The sequence below is a fragment of the Physeter macrocephalus genome, chromosome 4, assembly GCF_002837175.3.
Source record: "Physeter macrocephalus isolate SW-GA chromosome 4, ASM283717v5, whole genome shotgun sequence".
NCBI classification, from domain to species: Eukaryota; Metazoa; Chordata; class Mammalia; order Artiodactyla; family Physeteridae; genus Physeter; species Physeter macrocephalus.
The window spans coordinates 130343220-130365169 of record NC_041217.1 but is presented as its reverse complement, the minus strand read 5'-3'; the positions used below and the strand labels follow the sequence as shown (position 1 = coordinate 130365169).

General features: G+C 36.2%; 1 protein-coding gene across 1 annotated transcript in view; it reads left to right on the top strand.

The window, feature by feature from the left end:
- Positions 1 to 21950, top strand: part of ALG6 (ALG6 alpha-1,3-glucosyltransferase) — a 61081-nt gene that overhangs the window by 26350 nt on the left and 12781 nt on the right. Inside the window, exons 5-13 of the mRNA XM_055084566.1 lie at positions 298 to 387; positions 1522 to 1610; positions 3390 to 3472; positions 4542 to 4606; positions 7856 to 8047; positions 8620 to 8755; positions 11531 to 11616; positions 13031 to 13115; positions 16301 to 16371. Of these exons, the coding sequence (XP_054940541.1) occupies positions 298 to 387; positions 1522 to 1610; positions 3390 to 3472; positions 4542 to 4606; positions 7856 to 8047; positions 8620 to 8755; positions 11531 to 11616; positions 13031 to 13115; positions 16301 to 16371 (897 nt within the window). The remainder of the gene's footprint in view (positions 1 to 297; positions 388 to 1521; positions 1611 to 3389; positions 3473 to 4541; positions 4607 to 7855; positions 8048 to 8619; positions 8756 to 11530; positions 11617 to 13030; positions 13116 to 16300; positions 16372 to 21950) is intronic.

Here is a 21950-nt window from a genome sequence, read left to right as displayed (position 1 = left end):
GTTTGCCTGTGAGAATTTTGGTTTGCCTCTATTGTTATGGCTTAATTATTTACAGCTTCTTTCTTAAGAGTGCCTTGGTTTAGACAATAAATTATTTAGTCACACTACTCAATAACAACTTTTAATTGTGAGTTCACAAAAATTTTTAGGAGGGGGGAGAAAAGTTTAGATGAATTTTTTTTAACCTTGTATAACATTTTTTCATGTTAATTAAGTTAAATGAAGTGAGATGTTAAATATAAGTATTTCTTGAATATTGATTGTTGGAATGGCACTTTCTTTTTCCATTTTCTTCAGGTATTTTAACGGCAGTGATAACAACTTACAGTATTGGGGATTGGACTATCCACCTCTTACAGCTTATCATAGTCTTTTATGTGCATATGTGTAAGTTTTTCTTCCTTAACATAACTTTAAATATTTATGCCCTTAGCAGATGTAGTAAGGAAGAGTTTGTTGAATAGAGGAGAGATCGTTTGTAGCTACTGTTGTATTATGGTTTGTAGAGCACCATACCTTTATAATTGGATTGTAGGAAAGTTTATCAGAGTTTGACTGTTTTCATAATTTTTTTGGAGGAAAGTCTAGAAAGAGATGCAAAAATCTAGCTTTGTTTTGAAGTAGAGATGTTACCAATTACACATGGATTACTGAGAAATATATCTAATACGGTTAGTTGTGCATAGAATAGCTTTTTTCCTGGAATGGCTCAAAGTAAATGAGAAATAAAGGTCTTAATGGTATTCTGACTAACCTGTCAAGTAAGAAACTAGAAGTACTGTAGTGTTTCACTTATGATTTAAGATCGGGATTGGAATTCCTTTTTCTTTTACAGAAATGGAACGGTTTATAGATTAGGTGCTTCTGTTTAGTGGAGAACCAGTTCTACTCTGTCCTGGTATTCCATTTCAGACTTCAAGTGTATCAGCAGAAATTTGAGGAACTTCTTCACATTATCTTCTGAACTCATTTGTTCTATTTCATATTTTTTAAAAATTAGCTTCCTGGATTAAAAATAAGTTTCCAAACTTCAGGATAATCAGATATACTTTGCAGTGTTCTGGAGAATGTAATATGATTGAAAACTTAATTTATCTTTAATAATTATGTTCAGTTTTATGTAATGACTTGATTAATAGCTATTTATTGTAGCCTGTTATGATAACTGAGATTATAAATTATAAAACTATGATCCTCTTGTCAATATTAGTGTATTGCTCTTTACAAAGTATATGTTTAATAAATGATATGTGACATCAGATTGTTTTCACACTGGAAGAATCATGAAGGTAGGGCTTTTAGTTAACACGCTACATGGGTTTGTTGGAAGATAAGCATGGCAGATTCTGATAGCGTTAGTCAGTTTCACATGGTTAAATACAAAGAGTAAAGCTTAAACCTTAACTCCATTGCTTTATAGGAGCAATAGCCACTTCTCAAAATAGATTCCTATGTTCTCAGATGTCCTTATTGCTAAAAGTAATGGGGAATAAAGTGCATGTATATATGTTTGATTTGCAGGGCAAAGTTTATAAATCCAGACTGGATTGCTCTCCATACATCACGTGGATATGAGAGTCAGGCACATAAGCTCTTCATGCGTGCAACAGGTAAAAGAGCAATAGGCATTGAGTGTAAAATTTGATTAAAATTTTTTTTGAACTGATGACAGGTTCTATTATTGTCCTTACTTTTATAGTTGTGTAACTATAAATATGGATATATATGTATAATATGTGAGCAAATGTATATGTAAGCTAAAAAACAAAAGAGTAGAAACTAATAATTCTGGGTGCTTTACATTTACTGTTACCCCCTTTAATAATTTGGACACCCAAGTGAGGTAAATATTGTTATCCTTATTTTAAGCTGGGGAAACTGAGGCCTACTAAAGTGAGGCTAATATTAATAGCTCACCTGAAGTTGGTTAGCTGTAAATTGAAGTTTTATTTGTTTAGGCTGTTGCTTTAATAAATCCCTTTCACTTTTACAGTGAATTACAGCTGTATATCATATATTGTATTGCTGTGCAGTGTGGCTAAATTAATCTTTACAACAAATGTTTATTGAGCATTTATTGCATGCTGTTTAAAAGTTGAAAGTAATAACCTTAAATTTCTTTAAAAGCTTTACAAGACTTAGGCTTTAATGCTAGCCTGGGTCTTCTCCTTAGTTAGTCTAAATCTAGTCAGGGTTTGTTCTCTTTACTATTCATCCAGTCATGGAATATCAGGCCCAAGAGACAACCTGTACTGCCTGTCTTTCCCTCTCCCACACCGCTCCCTCTTCCCAGATACTTTAATGCTTTAATCCTTTTTGAACCACATACTCACTACATGATATTTAGCTTCTGAGCCAATACCTGTATCTGCAGGGAACTTACAACCTTTAGAGACTCTATTCTATTTTCAGAGAGCCCCAATCATTAGAAATTTCCTTCTTATGTTGAACCTTCACTAGTCATTTTAGGTTCTGTTTCCTTGGGCTACATAGAACAAGTCCGATCCTTTATATACCTAATACCCTTCAGACATTTGAAGTCATCTCCTCTAGAGGTTAAACATTCGTAAATACTTTAGCTGTTTCTTAGATGACCAGTTTCTTGAATGTGATTATGGTTTTGAGGCCTCTGGTTGTGCTCCTTCAAATATGTTCCAGTTTGTCAGTGTCATCTAAAATGTGGCATCTGGAGCTGAAAATAGGATTGCATGCATCTAACACTGACAGTTTACTATCATTTATCTTATTCCGGACAAATATATATGTGTGGTACAAGAAAAAAATAGGCTTTTTGGATAGCTATGTTGTACTGTTGAAGAACTTAATGTATTAGTTTTTCTTTGTTCTAAAAGGACTGAACATTCAGAATTATGAATTGCTTTATTTTTTTTCCCACTTTTTTTCAGTTTCCTCCTCACCTGGGCCTCTCAAGCTCTTTGTAGGCATTAATTAGCAAAAATTTATGAATTTTTATAAATATTCACATTAAAAAAGATTCTCCTATGCATCTCCACATTTGAGGTATTGTTCACATCAGAAAATTTGGAGTATACAAATATTGAGGGGAAAATAAAAGTTTCCTTCCCTTGCTTTGAGTATTCTTAATTTTTAAGTCCAAGTCAGAGCAAAGAGAGAACTGGTTTTAGATAGAGCTAATTGATTTAATGTGTGAATTTGTTAGAGAAAATTAAGAGACTCTAGTACTGTATCAGTTGAAATTAGGCACAGGTGAAGGGAATGGAAAGGGCTCAGTGTGGAAAGGACTTGTCCAGAGTGGGTAGGAACCTCGTTTTAATAGAATTGCCACTCGGGGTTGGAGGAAGGCTGTTAATAGGTTATAGTAGGTCCTGATGGACTCAACGCTTAAAATCATTTGCTTATTTTTTCAGTGTTAATTGCTGATTTGCTGATTTACATACCTGCAGTGGTTTTGTACTGTTGTTGTTTAAAAGAAATCTCAACTAAGAAAAAGGTAAGTTTCGAAGTAACCTGACATTTCATCTCTGAAATGTTTTGTTACCTTAACTATTAAGTATAGAGCTTCAGGAAGTCATGCTTTGGGGAATAGATAATAGGGAACAGTATATCTTCTGTCAATTAATTTTCATTTAGAAACATTAACGTATCTTAGAGTATTATTTTAATGTCCAAATATAGTAATAAGATGCACTGAATTTTAGAAGTTATATACTGCTGAATTGCACAGCATGCTAAATTTATTGCTTAACTGGTAAATCTGAATTTTGAGTTGGCTTGTGAGAATGACAACTGAAAGTCATTTTGAAAAGTTGCTATATATTCTCATATTCACAGTTAACGAATATGCTCTTTTTTTAAAAAAAATGGTTTGTGTTAGAATTTTATTTATTTATTATTTATGGCTGCGTTGGGTCTTCGTTGCTGCACGCGGGCTTTCTCTAGTTGCGGTGAGCGGGGGCTACCCTTCGTTGCAGTGTGCGGGCTTCTCATCGCGGTGGCTTCACTTTGTTGCAGAGCACGGACTCTAGGTGTGCAGGCTCAGTAGTTGTGGCTCGTGGGCTCTAGGTGTGCAGGCTCAGTATAGTTGTGGCTCACGGGCTCAGTAGTTGTGGCTTGTGGTCTCTAGAGCATAAGCTCAGGAGTTGTGGCGCACGGGCTTAGTTGCTCTGCAGCATGTGGGATCTTCCCAGACCAGGGCTCGAACCCGTGTCCCCTGCATTGGCAGACCGATTCTTAAACACTGTGCCACCACGGAAGTCCCATGACTATTCTCTTTGGTCATTTTATATAGATTAATCATTAGATTAATTTATCTGATTTATATATCTAAAAGTGCTTTCTCAGACAAACACCTTTTAGGGATTTTTTTCCTTTTTACTGAAGTATACTATGTCACCTCCATGAGGACTTTAGTGTTTAAAGAGTTGCTTTATAAAAATGGAGTATTTCGATAAATAGAAGGTAAGAGGGGAACATTTGCTACTGTGTTAAATGAAACTACACTTTTACCCGGTTTGATTCAAGTAACAGATTACTTTATTTCACAATAATTTTCTTTACAGATTGCTAATGCATTATGCATATTGCTGTATCCAGGCCTTATTCTTATCGACTATGGACATTTTCAGTATCCTTTACTAATTTAGAAATGAAGTCAGATGCATATCATGAAATCTAGGCTCAGTTTGTATAATGTTGTCATCTAGTAATGTCTTATTTACTAGGGTTCTTGCTTATATAAACTGTTTTTAAAATGGTAAAAGAATCTCTTCAGCAAATGTTTAGTTGAAGGGTAAAGTACAAATTAAAAGTAGCAATGTTTTTTCACAACTATTTGGATTGAGAACAGAATGTTGGTAAATGATTAGCTGTTCTGGAGCTAATTCTGAAAAGGTGAAACATTTTCTGTCTTTTGTAAATGTTATCTGACACTGACAAAAACAATCTTCCAGTTTTTGAGTTTTAAAACAAAATGTTTCTCTAACAGATAGTGGTAGCTGGGAGCTTCAGGAAACTAAAATTGAATAAATCTATGTGGATTTTATGTGTGTAATTTTTGATACCTAAAATAAGGAACATTCAAATAAACAAATTATAGAGGAAAGTTGATAAAATCTGTACATGGCTCTCCAGTTTGTCTTCTAAGGTATTAAATATTACTATCTGTCCCAAAGGAAAAAAAATAATCCACACCATGATTGCTTAATTAATATTTTTTCCTTTTGGTGCCAATCTGTTTTAGTTATAAAATTAAAATGTGTATCTGTCAAAGGACTTGCAAACGATATTCAAATAGGTAGTTACTTCCATCATATTTTTTATTCAGTCCTCTTTCCTAGTTGAGCCCTTCTTTTTGGCATTATAGGATCATGGCTTTTAGATAGCTTGATAATATCAAGAACACTGATAATAAAAGAAAAAAGTTGTTTACAAGATTTTTTAATACTATATTTACTTTGAAATATTAACACTCATACAGAGAAGTGCACAAAACTTAAATGAATTGGCTAGCTATTATCCATGTCGAGAAATAGAACATTGCCAGTATCCAAAACCACACCTGTACGCATCCCAAGTAGTTCTCCCTCCTCCTTTCTCAAAGATAGCCACTTACTGACTGCTAGTACTATAGTTTGGTTCTCCCCTTTTTTGAACTTTCTATAAAAAAGACAACACAGTAGGTATTCCTTTGTGCTTGGTGTTTTTGGTTCAACATTCTGTTTGTGAGAGATATCGTGTAGTCGTATGTAGCTGTAGTTTGTTCTCTTTCATTGCTTTATAATATTCCATTGCATGAATACACGTGATTTTATTACTGATAGACATTGGAGTGTTTCCAGGTTTTGGCTATGATGACTATGTTGCTTTGACCTTTCTTGTAAATATCTCTTTGTACACATGTAAATATATTTCTTATGAGTGGAATTGCTGAGTTACAGGGTGTGCACTTGCTTAATTTTAGATATTCCCATATGGTTTTTAAGCATGATCTACCAGTTAATACTCCCGTTAGCAATGGTGTAGGAGTGCCAGGTGCTCACCTTCACCAGTTGTCAGTTATTTTCCTTTTAACCATTCTGGTAAATTCGTAGTGGTATCTTCTCCATGATTTGAATCAAACTCTTGAAGCTTTGGGGATTATGTCATTTTGTAGGGACACCTTTTTTTAACCACTATTTACTTTACTTTCCTCATTTGTAAAATGGAGATGATAATAACCCTTACTTTTTAAGGTTTTTGAGAATTAAATGAATTCATATTTGTATTTAAAGCGGTACTTGGGAGGGACTAAGCACTACATAAGTATTTATTGCTATTATTATCTGTTACTGCTGCTGCTGCTTTTGTTGTTCCTGTTTGTTACTTTTCAGGCTCTGAAATTTTGTAATGATTTGTTTGGGCAAAGGTGATTTTGACAGTCGTTTTGGACACTATGGGTCATTCATTTTGAAGACTTATGTTCTTCAGTTCTGGGAAATTCTCATAAATTATTTTTTTTTGATAATTCTCTCTCTTCTTTCTTGAGCTTATTAGACAGATATTGGATCTTTCAGCTCCATCTTGAGCATCTCTTTGTCATTTTGTTTTACAGTTTTGAAGATTGTCTTGCTTTATGAGTAACACTTCTATTAAATTTCATTAGTTCTGTTAAGCATTTAATATCTTAAATTTCAGTTTACTCTTTTTTTTCCCCCACTGTTCCCTGAATTATTTCCATTCTCCTAGGGTCAGTCTTTTCTCCTCTTCACTTTGGTCCTTTTTCTGTCATAGGTGTTCCTTATATATCTGTTTGATCCTGGTGTATTTATTCTAAGAATAAGGCAGAAGAGAAAGCTGCATGTGAGCTTTCTATACATTTGGTCCACTATAGGGTACATGGCAGGATTCTGGCCAGTACTCTGGGATCCTTAAATGTCACAGTGTGGAGGAATTTGCACTATAGTGTTGACTTCTACACTAGTTGCCCAGAGAGTTTATTCCATTTCTTTGGAGAAATATTCCTTCTTTTGTTGCCTGGTAGTAAATGTTTTGGCTGCCAGATAATCTTTGCAAAGGAGTGAGGTGGGATTTGACATCTCCATTTAGGAATTTTCAGTGAATCCTCTTGTTTTCTTTTCAACATACTCAAGCACTCCAACCTGCTTGTTTCCAGAATTCTCTGGGGACTTGCAGGGTGGATTGGCTCCTTGCTAGCCTGAGCTTCCTCTGTGCATTCACTAAGCTGTGGCTTCTTCTAGTTTATTTTATTTGTTGCCACTTCTCTGTCTTCTTTCCATCTTCTAGAAATGTGTTGAAATCTTCATCTCTTGTAATGCATCTTCCTGTTCTCTTTATGGCTGTGAATTTATACTTTAAAAAATTCCCTATCATTTTAAGGGGGTCTCAGGAAGGAGAGGAGGTAAACATGAGTACTCAGCTCACCGTTTTCAACTGAAAATCTAGTTGTGATATTGTTTTCATATAACAGTGTTATTAGTTTCTAATCAAGCACATGTATTAATTTATATTATTGATGCATATTATACAGGAAAAATAGTGATATCAGTAAGTTTGGTTTTTTTTTAAACTTTTGGAGCATTGATTTTGGTATGTGTTATAGTAATATTGTGAAATAGCCTAGCAGAAAACAAAGCTATGTGTTAACTATTTAGAGCTCTTTTAAACCTAAACAAATCAGTTGCTCTGTTTGGTAGTAGATTTAATATATTTGAAGCCACTATATATAATTTCAAATTAGTTTATCAATTCAATACTTTCAGCTTTTATTTAGAAATCGTTTTCATTATAATATATTATTACAAAATCACATAAGAAAAATGTTCTATAAAATGCAAAATCTATCTCTTTTAATTATTGAGATAATTCCTTGACACAGGAACATATATAATTCTGTGAGTCTTGGCTTTGCCTTGTGGGGTGTTCTTGGAGTATCTTACGACTGGGACCTGCTGGGATCCCTGGCGTTTTGCTTAGCTATAAATTATAAGCAGATGGAACTTTACCACTCCTTGCCATTTTTTTGTTTTTTACTTGGCAAGTGTTTTAAGAAAGGCCTCAAAGGAAAGGGGTGAGTGGCTTTTAAACAACAGAATTTAAAAAATTACTTCAGATAATTTATTTGGCATACTTACCTTTGCCTTTTGGTGATTTCTTATTAATGTGTTGGTGGCTATGGAGTAAATGGAAAGAGAGATCAAGTCATGTTCTATATTAATGTATTTTAAATCTTCCTAACTAGAGAAATATTTTGATCAATGTATATTTACTGGAGGTAATGTGAATTGGCTTGTTAGAACAATTGCTGTAGTATTTCATCCCTTTAGAGCATATTACATTATATACTTATTAGAAATACATGCCAATTTGACATTTTTCTTCATAGCTGCATAGGAATGGCATCTAAGTTAAATGTTAAGAAGGATGGTGATAGTCTTCTTGTTGGGGAATTGTACATCTTAATAGTTGTGAATTTCTTAACTCTGATTTAAGTAGACTCTCATCTTAAACCCGTATTGGTGGCATAGATTTATCATTACTATACATTTGCATTTATTATATTTATAGTAATGAGACGCAGATTGATTTCTCAGAATTACTAACCTCTCCCTATCTTACCGGTTCTCTTTGTTTTTGTTCTAGGTTTGTGTTGTTGATTAAACTGGCTTGTACTGTTGTGGCTTCCTTCATTCTCTGCTGGCTGCCATTCTTTACAGAAAGGGAACAAACCCTGCAAGTTCTAAGAAGACTCTTTCCAGTTGATCGTGGATTATTTGAGGCATGTTTAAAAACTTTTCTCTCACTCGTTTCTGGTACAGTACCTTCCCTGTGACCTTTGGGGAGTTCATGTAGAAGCACTTCAGCTGCTCTCCTCCTGCAGTCATTCCTTGCCAGTTATTTAATCTGGTATATAAGCTATAGTTCATCTGGCACTTTCTAGTACATTGTATAAATAGGTAATATTTATGCCATCATGAGATCCATAATTCAGTTATACATTTTTCTAATGAAATAGGGTTCATAATGAAAGACAGCATGAGAAGTTACAGCTACAAAGGTAACAGCTTTGTGGGTTTTTTTTGGTTCATATTCTCTTTTTAGTCCTAGGAAATTATTTATTAAACTAATAATCATGTTTGCTTCAGAAAGATCTCATAATTCCTTATGAGGTATATAGCTTTCATCCATGGTAATTTTTAATGAGAATCATTCATTTCATTTCATTTAATGCCAGCTTAATCACTCTTGTTAAATTTTTATTGCATGGATAATTTGATTTAGAGTTAGTAATTAAATTAAACAAACCATTTTTCTGAAACAAAAAGGTCTTTTAATAAAGTTAGACAGAGACAACATATTTATAGATAATTTGCTTTTGAATAAACATTTCTTTTAAAAAGAATTAGAAAAGCATATATATCTTTCGAGTTTTTGAGTATATGAAATGCTATAGAGTATCTTTCAGTGGATCTGTGGGAGGATGGAACCAGCATTTTGAAAGAGGCTAAGAAAGAATTTGGTGTTGTGAAGGAACAGAAATGTGTGCCCTGTATGTCAATGGGGATGATGATAGTGATAGTACTGATAATCATAAATAATCACTATTGGTATCACCACAACTTTCTTACTAGGTACCAGGCACTTCACATGTAATTTTATTTGATCCTTAACCGTAGTGCTGAAGTAGCTGTTATACCCACTTTACAGATCAGAAGACTGAGGTCAGAGATTCATATAGCTTTTGCATGGCAGAGCTGTAATTTGAACTTTGAGAATTGTGCTCCTAACTTCTTTATATATTCTCTAACCTTAATACCTATATAAAGAAAAGTTTAGTTCTCCATGTAAGCTGCCTGGTTATTTGCCTTGCCTTCTGTTGGGTTGGCAAAAAAATTTGTTTGGGGTTTTCCATAATATTTTACAGAAAACCCAAACGAACTTTTCGGCTAACCCAATATTTCAGAAATGGTATTTATCATGATAATTATAAAAATGAGTGTCATACACTTTTGATGGTGCTGTTGGTTACCTTCATTCACTTGTTGCCCTCAAAATCTGAAGAGCAATTTCATTGGCCCGACAGAGGGAAGTAGGATGGTACAGTTGCCGGTGATAGTTACTTTCTTTTTATCTATTTATTTATTTTTAATTGGAGTATAATTGCTTTACAATGTTGTGTTAGTTTCTGTTGTACAATGAAGTGAATCAGCTATATGTATACCTATATCCCCTCCCTCTTGTACCTCTTTCCCACTCTCCCCACAATCCCACCCATCTGGGTCGTCACAGAGCACTGAGCTGAGCTTCTTGTGCTTTATAGCATATTCCCACTAGCTATCTGTTTTACACATGGTAGTGTGTATGTCAATCCTAATCTCCCAATTCGTCCCACCCTCCCCTTCCCCACTGTGTCCACATGTCCGTTCTCTATGTCTGTGTCTCTATTCCTGCCCTGCAAATAGTTTCATCTGTATCATTTTTCTAGATTTCACATATATGTGTTAATATACAGTATTTGTTTTTCTCTTTCTGGCTTACTTCACTCTGTATGACAGACTCTAGGTCCATCCACATCTTTACAAATGACCCAATTTCATTCCTTTTTATAGCTGAGTAATATTCCATTGTATATATGTATCTTCTTTATCCATTCATCTGTCATTGGATATTTAGGTTGCTTCCATGTCCTGGCTACTGTAAATAGTGCTGCAGTGAACATTGGGGTACATGTGTTCTTTTGAATTATGGTCTTATCTGGGTATATGCCCAGTAGTGGGATTGCTGGGTCATATGGTAGTTCTACTTTTAGTTTTTTTAGGAACCTCCATACTGTTCTTCACAGTGGCTGTATCAATTTACATTCCCACCAACAGTGCAAGAGATTTCCCTTTTCTCCACACCCTCTCTAGCATTTACTGTTTGTAGGTTTTTTGATGATGGCTATTCTGACTGGTGTGAGGTGATACCTCATTGTAGTTTTGATTTGCATTTCTGTAATAATTTGCATTTCTGTAATAATTAGTGATGTTGAGCATCTTTTCATGTGCCTCTTGGCCATCTGTATGTCTTCTTTGGTGAAATGTCTATTTAGGTCTTCCGCCCATATTTTAATTGGGTTGTTTGTTTTTTTGATATTGAGCTCCATGAGCTGTTTGTATATTTTGGAGTTTAGCTAATAGATTACTCTGATTTCAGGTGTGTGGTAAAATGGGTCAAACAATATGTGTTCTACATTAGATGAAGTAAAGATTTCTTAGAAACTAATTTCCAAAGATGAATAGCTTCAGTATTTAGGAATAATGTGCTGCTCTTCCAAAAATATTAAGTATTTCTTGGGCGCATCTAAATTATGGTTGGCTAGATCACCTCCTATTGCGAAAAATGTGTGTGTGTGTGTTCCTTAGAGAGTTTAATCAACTTAGTTATGAAATTGTGAACAAGAACTTCTCATGACCCAGAAGTTTATCTATTTAGAGATTATGGGCTGTACTTCATGGAGTTTAATATTTCTTTCAATTATACTAGAATGTAAAACTAACAAATTTCTTTTAAGGATAAAGTAGCCAATATTTGGTGCACCTTCAGTGTCTTTCTGAAGATCAGGGATATTTTGCCACATCACATCCAGATAATGATCAGGTAAGAGACACCAAGTTTGTATATAGTGTTTTATAAGCTACTCTAAAAGTGTCATGGCAATACCTCATTTATCTGGCATCATAGGGAGTAAGGTGGTCTTCATTAGTGAATATTCCACATAATGTAAACTCATTGCTCTGGATAACAGAACTCTTTTATTTGAAACATTTTATGTGAAAGTTATTGCTACCTACTTCCGTCTTCCTTAAACAGTATATTAAACATGATTTAACATAACCTTGAAGAGTCATAATTTTCAGCGGTTTATCAGTCAGGGTCGACCAGAGAAGGAGAATGAGTAGGAGATCATTGTGTGTGTCTATGTGTGTGTGAATTTATTATGAGGAATTGGCTTATACAATTGTGGGGGACTGGCTAAGCAAACTGAATGCCAGTCCACAAGACAGACATTCAGGAGGGGCTATCTAGAGGGAAGGAAGAGCTGTACTGACCCCACTGCTCTTTCGAGTCTGATCTCAGGGAAGGCCTAAGCCTTCTTTTAAAGACCTTCCAAGTGATTCAGACCCACCCAAGGCCGCACCCTTTTGATTAACTTAAAATCAATTGAATAGGGACTTTAATTACATCTGCAGATCTCTTCACATCAGCACCAACATTAGTGTTTGAATAACTGGGAGGTGTGTGTGTGCGTGTGCTGCTTTTCTCTTTCCTCCAGTTCTTTTGGTTGGAGAGTATCCTTTGTAGCCCACCATAACAGGAAGCAGACTAGTCAAGCTGAAGCCACAAAGCCACCTCAAGTGGGAAAATTAGTTATTGTTTTGCATTATAATACTTGTTTTCAGGGCTTTCAAAGACTGTTTGCCTTGGTACTAAGTGGCTCCAGACTCCTCTGCTTGTTGAGTTCTTTTTTCCTCCTTGCCCATCAACCATCACAAGGAGAAGCTCTAGCAGCTTCCCACTCCCTTTCTAGCTTGTTCTTTCTGATTTATCATGGGTTTCAAAATCAGATAATCAACTTTTGTGAAATTGAGGGCCAAAGAGGTTCTCTTGTGAGTAACTTTTATGAATGTTTGTGTTACAAATATAGCATTGTCTCTTTATACCTGGTTATGTTTTCTTGTTTGAGTGTTTGATAATTGACTTTTAGCTATCTTTGTATCTTTTCCATAATTGATACTAAATACTAAAAAAACATAAGCAATATTTAGTTCTATAATATTTTGTTCTATTTTATAGAATCATGTATGTATTAAAGTGTGTACATATTTCAGTGTATGGATTTTATTAAAATGTTATTTGGTATTGAATTTATTATTTAATACATAAAAAACTTTAATTTGAAAGTAACTTAAGTTGATAAGTAATGTGATCCTTACATTAAAAAATTGTTTCTTTGTTTTAGCTATATACCTTTATAAAAAAACCAAATGTCTAATTTTTATTAATTTTTTAGCTTTTGTTTTACATTTTTGAGCCTGCTTCCTGCATGTGTAAAATTGACACTTCACCCCACTCCCAAAGGATTCAAATTTACTCTGGTAAGTTTCTCATTACTTTAGATACTTAATTCTTGCTGCAATTGATCTTTTAAGAATACAGATAATTATTTTCCTGCTTTGAACAGGGTTTATTGGATTGAGACATAAGGCATTCATTTATTTGGCAAACACTTACTGAGTGTCTGGCATACTTAGGTGCTGTTTTGCACTAGGCTGAGCAATCAGAATCTTTCAGTTTAATTCAACAACTGTTTAATTTCTTTGTGGTGGTCAGTGAGGGAATACGAAGAAGAAAACAGTGATGATAGACATGTTTAAATTATTATGCTATAAAGCAGACGGTATTGAGTTCTGTCAGGTACAATGGAGTGCTGTGATAGTGTGGGAAAAGGAGATATTACTTTGAGGGCAGATTTTAGACTATTTCTTAAAGCAAGTGGGATCAGAGCCAAATTTTGAAAGCTGGGCAAGATTTGGAATAGGTGGTTATATAACAGGAGAGTTCGAGACAGGAGGAAGAGCTTGAAGGTACAGTTGTGGGAAAGGATAGGGAATGATGTGGGAACAGCTATTAACCAATGAAATTTGTGTAACTTTTATGTGGGTATGTGTGTGTTGAGGTTAGGAGAGGATATAGTGAGAGAGAAGAGTCAGAAAGAATCGAATTATGTAAGAGCTTGAATGCGGGGCTGAAAAATTTGGAGTCTGAGTTGTGTGCAAGAGGAGCAAAAAAGATTTTGGAGAAGGAGAGGGAACAGATCTCTGTTTTAGGAACATGACTTGTATCAGTTGGAACATGGATTGGGTATATATTTTATATTTTAGAGTTTCTCTGCGTGGGTTTACAGATTCCTCCTGGTTGTATTTCTGTGGTATTTAGAATTTGTTCCTGTGTACCTTGGTCTATAAAATGACATTTAAAGAATATCCTTTTAAAATATCAAGAAGAGTTAGTTTATGGAAACAGTCAAGTCTTAGTGGACTTATAAAGGGACAACCTTTTATTTTTTATTATTTTAAAAAAATTTTTGGCCGTGCCACGCAGCTTGCGAGATCTTAGTTCCCTCACTAGGGATTGAACCCAGGCCCTTGGCAATGAAAGTACAGAGTCCTAACCACTGGACTGCCAGGAAATTCCCTAAAGGGACAACATTTTAGAAATCGGGATTTCAATTCTGGGACTGCCACTTATTTATATTGCATTCTAAAAACAAGCCAGAACAGAGCATGTCAGTCAAATATTTCAAAAGTGCTTATCAGTTCCACAGTGCAAAAGATTCATGTTCCTCTTTTTTAAAGTTACCTTTTTATTGATGATGTCTGTTGTTTCATTCTGTGAATGAACTCTGAGCATAATAAGTCATCTATAGTTAATATTCTATAGAATGTTTATACTAGGAGGGATGTGGTTAGTAATATTCTGATGTCTTCAGTAGCCGTAACTTGAAATATTTGCAAGCTTATGTAAAATGGTTATTTATCATGCTAAATAAAGGTATATTTCAAAGATGATGGAATGGAATTTCAGAGTTTCAGTAACTAGCAGTGTTAGAGATGATTACTTTTAGGATTATAAAGCAGAAAAAGCATTTTCTTTCTCTTAATTTCCTAATTTTATTTTGTTTGTTGCGTTTTAATACCAGACATTGTGTTTAAAAAATAAAAAAGACATATTAATGACTTATTTTTGTTGATAATGTTTTAAATTCTTATTGAATACTTCTGAGAGCTTTAAAACATTTCCCATTATAATTATTTTAAAGTGTTTTTTCCTTTCAATTTAGATAGAATTATTTCTTAATATAGGTCTATAATTAAGATAATTGATAGTATGAATACTAATATAGCTATAGCAGCAAAGTTACTTTTATCTATATCTTTTCAAGTAGTATTTATTAAGTGCCCTCTAATGTGTCAGGTCCTCTTCTAGGAATTAGCATATAAATGAATGACAGCTAATATCCCTGCTCTCTTAATTGGGGGACATTCATGCTAGTGGCAGGAGAAGAACAATAAACAAAATAAATCAGTTAACAGGAAAATATCTGGGAGTGATGAGGACTATGAAGAAAACAGTATTATGTGAAAAGAGGGCTGGTGGGGTTTGGTTAGGGGGGTACTACTTCAGATTGAGTAAGGGAAGTCCTCTCTAGGGAAGTGACATTTCATCCTGGAACTGAATGATTGATTGATCAGAAAGAACCAATTACAAGAAGATCTGGGCTCTGACTTGACAAAAGCAAGTTTTTTCTCAAGGCAGGAACACATTTGGCATGTTCGAAGCATTAAAGGGACAAATATGAAGTGGCTGGTGTGGAATGAGTGAGGGAGACAGTAAGAAAGACTGGAAGAGAAAGGCGGGACCCAGATTATGTAGGAGTTTGGATTATATTCTAAGTGTAATGGGAAGCTATTAGAGGATTTTAAACAGGGAAATTACATGATCTGATATGGTGGCTAAATGGAGAATGGATTGTCGGGGGCAGGAGTATTACCAATTGGAAGGTTATTGCAGTGGTCCAGCAGAAAGATGGGCATGGCTTAGACCACTCCTCTGCCACCATCAGCAGAGGGGAGTGAAGAGAAGTCAGTGGATATTGTATTTGGGAGATGGTGTAGATAGGATTTGCTGTTGGATTGGATGTATAGCATGTACAAGATAGTGATCTAGGTTTTTTGCTTGAGCAACTAGATTGGATGTATATAGATAAATGTCTAATATGCAGAATATAAACTCCTGAAAATAGATCTAAGTAATTATTAATTAAAAATCCCAAATAGCAAATGATTATAGAACATTGAGTATATTTTATTGAAGTGCATGTTTTAAAAACACTAAAATGGATTTACTTTGCCAGTTTTAGATTTTGACTTTCTTGTCCTTCATGATTTTTAATTTAAATTGTCAGAGATTCCAAGGGAGGATGAAGGTATGATTGTTGTGTCTGGATTATTTAGTAGTTTTGTTATTAATAACTGAGACTCAATGAACTTGTTGTAGATGGTTAGGTAAACTTTATAGTAATTATTTTTCAAAATATTTTGATTATTAAATTTGAATAAAATATTATGCACATTAGAGTTGTGTATATATTTTCCTTCTAGCTACAAGCTATATTAAACTTTAAAATTTTACTTGAAATGACTTTTAGTCAGATTCATAATTAAATTAATATTATATTTTGTAAGTTGTTATATCTGATTTTGTCCCCTTTTTCCTTAAGGTTAGCTGTGCACTGTCATTCTTTCTGTTTTCTTTCCAAGTACATGAAAAGTCCATTCTTTTGGTATCATTGTAAGTAAAAATGTTTCAAGTATGTTTTATTTATTTATTATGATGTGTTTATAATATATAAATAAATTTATTACTTACATTTAATCACCTAAGTGCAAATCAAAACTATGCAAATGTTACATAATTGCATAAAATTATTTCATAAAATCATATTTTTTCCAGAATGATGATCTCTTACAATTTTACTTCTTTATGATATATTTTAAACTGATAAAATTTTATAGAATAATTTCTGACATCTTATTTCTTCCTATTTTTTTCATTTATATTTTCTATATGCTAATAAAAACTGTCTTCCAAAGAGGCTCTACTTAGGTTGGAGCCTGTTTGTCTTCTTTGCCTTTTTCATTTCCTTCATTTCCACATCTATTCAATAGCCTGTTCTCTCCATCAACCTCTTTAGAGGCTTTTATATGTTGCCTCCTTTTTAGTTCTTCTGTCAGAACCTTTGTTTAGACTCTATTGGCAGTCCCTAACCAGACTCCTTTTTTTTAGGAGCATTAAAATTTTTTCCTGTTCTTCATAGAAATTGAGTGGCAGTTGGGGGTATATTATCCCAATATTAAAATAGTATTTGCCCAGAACACATTGTAATACTTGAATCCTGCCCAAGATCAATTCCACCCATGCCTGCCGCACCCCTCACCCTGTGTTTGCTGGGTTCCTGTGGAAGATGCATGTATGAAATGACTGATGACAAATGGAAGGGTGTATTGCTTTTATTAGGTGGAGCTTTGAACTAAAACCTTAGTGCAGAGCTTTATAGTAGGTGGGGCTGGCCTATGGGGAAGCCTTCTTTCCTCCGAAAAAAATAGTCTCGTACCATTGCAGACTGGGAGGGCAGCTTAATTTCATCCCCTGAAGTCTGAACTTGAGTTAGATCTGACCACTCTTATGTGAGGCTAGGCTGACCCTACGCAAATCCCTAGTGCCAGGGGATGGAACTATGGAGAGGTATTGCTTTCAAACATGTATAATCTTCCCCAGGATTCCTACTCCAGAGAAAGGAGCTCGATCAGTGAGTGACCTATAATCTGACCATTCAGATTAGCTCTTGGGCCCTGAATTTCTGGAAGTTCATACTCTACAATTGTACCTAGATTATTCATAACAGTGCATGACTTTAATATAATTTTGATCAAATATTTTAAAGTTCCTCTTGACCTGGTTCCAGCTAAGCTATCATTAAACAAATATTTCACCCAATAAATATTTATTGAGGGCCTGCTATTTGCCAGATACGGTTCTGTGCACCTGGGATATATCTGTGAACAAAACAGACAAAAATCCCTACTTTCTTAGCTTTCATTCTCAAGGACAGACACTAATAATTAAATAAAAATAAGAAATTAAATAATGTGTTAGGTAATAAAAGTCACAAAGGATACATAAAAGAGGATAAGGGAAGTTGGGTGTACTGGAGCTGGGGGTACAGGAGTACGTGCAGGTTGCAGTTTTAAACAAGGATGTCAAGGTAGGCCTTGTCGAGGAGATACTTGAGTGGACTGGAGGAGGTGAGGGTTTGCCAAGTGGATATCTGGGAGAATAACATTCTAGTCAGACAGTGCCAAGGCCCTAAGATGGGAGTATGCCTGATGTGTTTTGGGAACAACAGAATAGCCAGTGTGGCCAGAGTGCAGTGGTCAATGTAGTAAGTAATAGGAGGTGAAGTTAAAGAGGTAACAGGCATGTAAATTATATAGGGTCTTGTAGGCCATATTGGGAACTTTGGCTTTTATTCTGAAGGAAACGGGGAGCCATGGAAGGATTTTGAGGAAAACGCATCATCTGACTTGATGTGGTTTTTTTGTTTTGTTTTGTTTATTTTTTTATTTTTTATTTTTGGCTGCGTTGGGTCTTTGTTTGCTGCACACGGGCTTTCTCTCTAGTTGCAGCGAGCGGGGGCTACTCTTTGTTGCGGTGCATGGGCTTCTCATTGCGGTGGCTTCTCTTTGTTGCAGAGCACAGGCTCCAGGGTGCGTGGGCTTCAGTAGTTGTGTCACGCGGGCTCAGTAGTTGTGGCGCGTGGGCTTAGTAGCTCCGCAGCATGTGGGATCTTCCTGGACCAGGGATCGAAACCCATGTCCCCTGCATTGGCAGGCGGATTCTGAACCACTGTGCCACCAGGGAAGTCCCCTGGCTTGATGTTTTAAAAGGATCACTTTGCTTATCAAATTATACATGTTAAATATGTACAGTTAATTGTATATCAGTTATACCTCAATAAAGCTGTTAAAAAATAAAATGATCATTCTGGTGGCAGGTCAAGAACAGATTGTACAGAGCAAGGGTAGAAAACACAGAGACAATTTAGAAGGCAATCACCATTATCCAGGTTGAGAGATGGTGGTGATTGGGACCACGATCATAATAGTGGAAGAGGTGGGAAGTGGTCAGTAGAGCCTGAAGGCTTCCCGATGATTTGGATGTAGCATGTGAGAGAATGTGAGAGAAAGAGAAAAATCAAAGGTGTGTTCATGGTTTTTGGCCTGGAACGGGAGGGATGGAGTGGCCGTGGTCAGTAGAGCCTGAAGGCTTCCCGATGATTTGGATGTAGCATGTGAGAGAATGTGAGAGAAAGAGAAAAAAATCAAAGGTGTGTTCATGGTTTTTGGCCTGGAACGGGAGAGATGGAGTGGCCATTGACTGAAATGGGGAAGATTGCAAGTGGAGCAGGATTACACTAGATGTGAACAAGGTGGGAGGTCCCCAAGTTCACTGTTGGACATGTCTTTGGACATCAAGTGGAGGTGTGACGTTAGTATTTAAATACAAGTCGGGGTTGGATATATGAGTGGAGTCCAGAGAGAAACTGAGCCAGAGACATAAATTTAGTAATTTCTCAGTAGAGATGACATTTAAAGTCATGAGACTGGATGAGATAACCAAGGAAGTGAGTATAGACAGAGAAGAATACCAGAGACTGAATTCTGGGCCACACTATATTAAGAGGTCTGAGAGAAGAGGCAAATGGGAATGGCCAACTACATAGGATGCAAACGACAAGAATTGGTGTCCTGGAAGCTGAGTGAAGAAGGAATTTTAAGGATACAAGGTCCCCTGTCTTACACCACTCACAAAAATTAACTTGAAATGGCTTAGACTTAAATGTAAGGCCTGCAACTGTAAAACTTGTAGCAGAAAACATAAGGGAGAAGCTCCTTGACATTGTTCTTGGCAATGATTTTTTGGATATGACACCAAAAGCAGAAGGAACAAAAGCAAAAATAAATAATTGGGACAGCATCACACTAAAAAGTTTCGGCACAGCAAAAGAAATATCAAGATGAAAAGGCAACCTGTGGAATGGCAGAAACTATTTGTAAATCATGTGTCTGATAAAGGGTTAATTATCCAAAATATATAATGAACTTATACAACTCAGTAGTAGAAAAAACAAATAATCCAAAGGACCTGAATAGATACTTTTCTAAAGAAGACATACAGATGGCCAACAGGTACATGAGAAGGTGCTCAACATCACTAATCATCGGGGAAATGCAAATCAAAACCACAGTGAGATATCACCTCACACCTGTTAGAATGGCTCTTATCAAAAAGACAAGAGGGACTTCCCTGGTGGTGCAGTGGTTAAGAATCCGCCTGCCAATGCAGAGGACATGGGTTCAAGCATTGGTCTGGGAAGATCCCACATGCCACGGAGCAACTAAGCCCGTGCGCCACAACTACTGATCCTGCGCTCTAGAGCCTGCAAGCCACAACTGCTGAGCCCAAGTGCCACAGCTACTGAAGCCTGCGTGCCTGGAGCCCGTGCTCCACAACAAGAGAAGCCACCGCAACGAGAAGCCCTCACACCGCAATGAAGAGTAGCCCCCGCTCGCCGCAACTAGAGAAAGCCCGCACACAGCAACAAAGACCCAACGCAGCCAAAAATCAATCAATCAGTAAATTTATAAAAAGAAAAAAAAGACAAGAGATAACAAATGCTGATGAGGATGTGGAGAAAAGAGAGAACCCTGTGCACTACTGGTGGGAATGTAAATTGGTGCAGTCACTATGGAAAACAGTATGGAGGTTTTTCAGAAAATTAAAAATAGAACTACCATATGACCCAGCAATATTTCTGAAGTAAATGAAATTACTGTCTTGAAGAGGCATCTTTACCCCCGAGTTCTTCGCAGCATTACTTGCAACAGCCGAGACATGGAAACATGGAAGTGCCTATCAACGGATGAATAAATACAGAATGTGGCGTATTACTCCCCCTCTCCAGCACACACAGAGGAATATTATTCAGCCATAGAAAAGGAAGGAAATCCTGGGGACTTCCTTCCTCCAGTGGTTAAGACTCCACGTTTCCACTGCAGGGGGCACAGTTTCGATCCCTGGTTGGGGAACCAAGATCCTACTGCCATGCCGTGGCGCGGCCAAAGAAAAAAAATGGAAGGACACTTGCAACAACGTGGATGAACCTTGAGGGCATTATGCTAAATGAAGTAAGTCAGACAGAGAAAGACAAATACTGTATGAGCTCACTTAAATGAGGAATGTTAAGACATAGAAGCATCGAAACTAAACTCAGAAACAGAGTAAGTTGGTGGTTGCCTGAGTTGGGGTGGGGGGGAAATGGGTGAAGGTGGTTAAAGAGTACAAACTTACAGTTATGAGATGAATAAGTTCTGGGGATCTAACGTACAGCATACATTGTAGCTGGCTGTAGTTAGCAAAAGTTAACAAGTCCCCTACATACGAACCTTCAAGTTGCGAACTTTCAAGGATGCGAATGTGCGTTCCTTCAGCGTCACGTGTGAGTGAAATGGCAGCTTGCCCTCTGTCTCCTATTGCTGACGATCCTTCAGCTCTACCATCTCCCACCTCCTCTCCCTCCTCCAGCCAGTAACTCTTCTTGCCTCTTCACTCGATGCCAGCCCCTGTATGCAGGCTGTTGTACTGTACTACTGTACTTTTCATGGCAGCTTGCCCTCTGTCTCCTATTGCTGACGATCCTTCAGCTCTACCATCTCCCACCTCCCCTCCCTCCTCCAGCCAGTAACTCTTCTTGCCTCTTCACTCGATGCCAGCCCCTGTATGCAGGCTGTTGTACTGTACTACTGTACTTTTCAAGGTACTGTACTATAAGATTAAAAATGTTTTCTTTATTTTTTGCGTTTGCTTTTTTAATGTATTATTTTGTGAAAAGTATTATAAACCTATTACAGTACAGTACTATATAGCCGATTGTGTTAGTTGGGTACCTAGGCTAACTTTGTTGGACTTACAAACAAATCGGACTACAAACGTGCTCTCACTATGGAACTTGTTCGTATGTAGGGGACTTACTGTATTGTATACTTGAAAGTTGCCAGGAGAGTAGATCTTAAAAGTTGTCACCACAGACACACACAAGGGCACACACACACATAAAAGGTAACTTTAAGTTGATGGATGTGTTAATGAACCTTACTGTGGTAATCATTTTGCAATATATACCTATATCATCACATTGTACACTTTGTTCACATTGTGCAATGTTATACGTCAGTTACATCTCAATAAAACTGGGGAAAAAAGGACATGATGTGATCAGTTGTATCAGATGCTGTTAATAGGTCAAATAA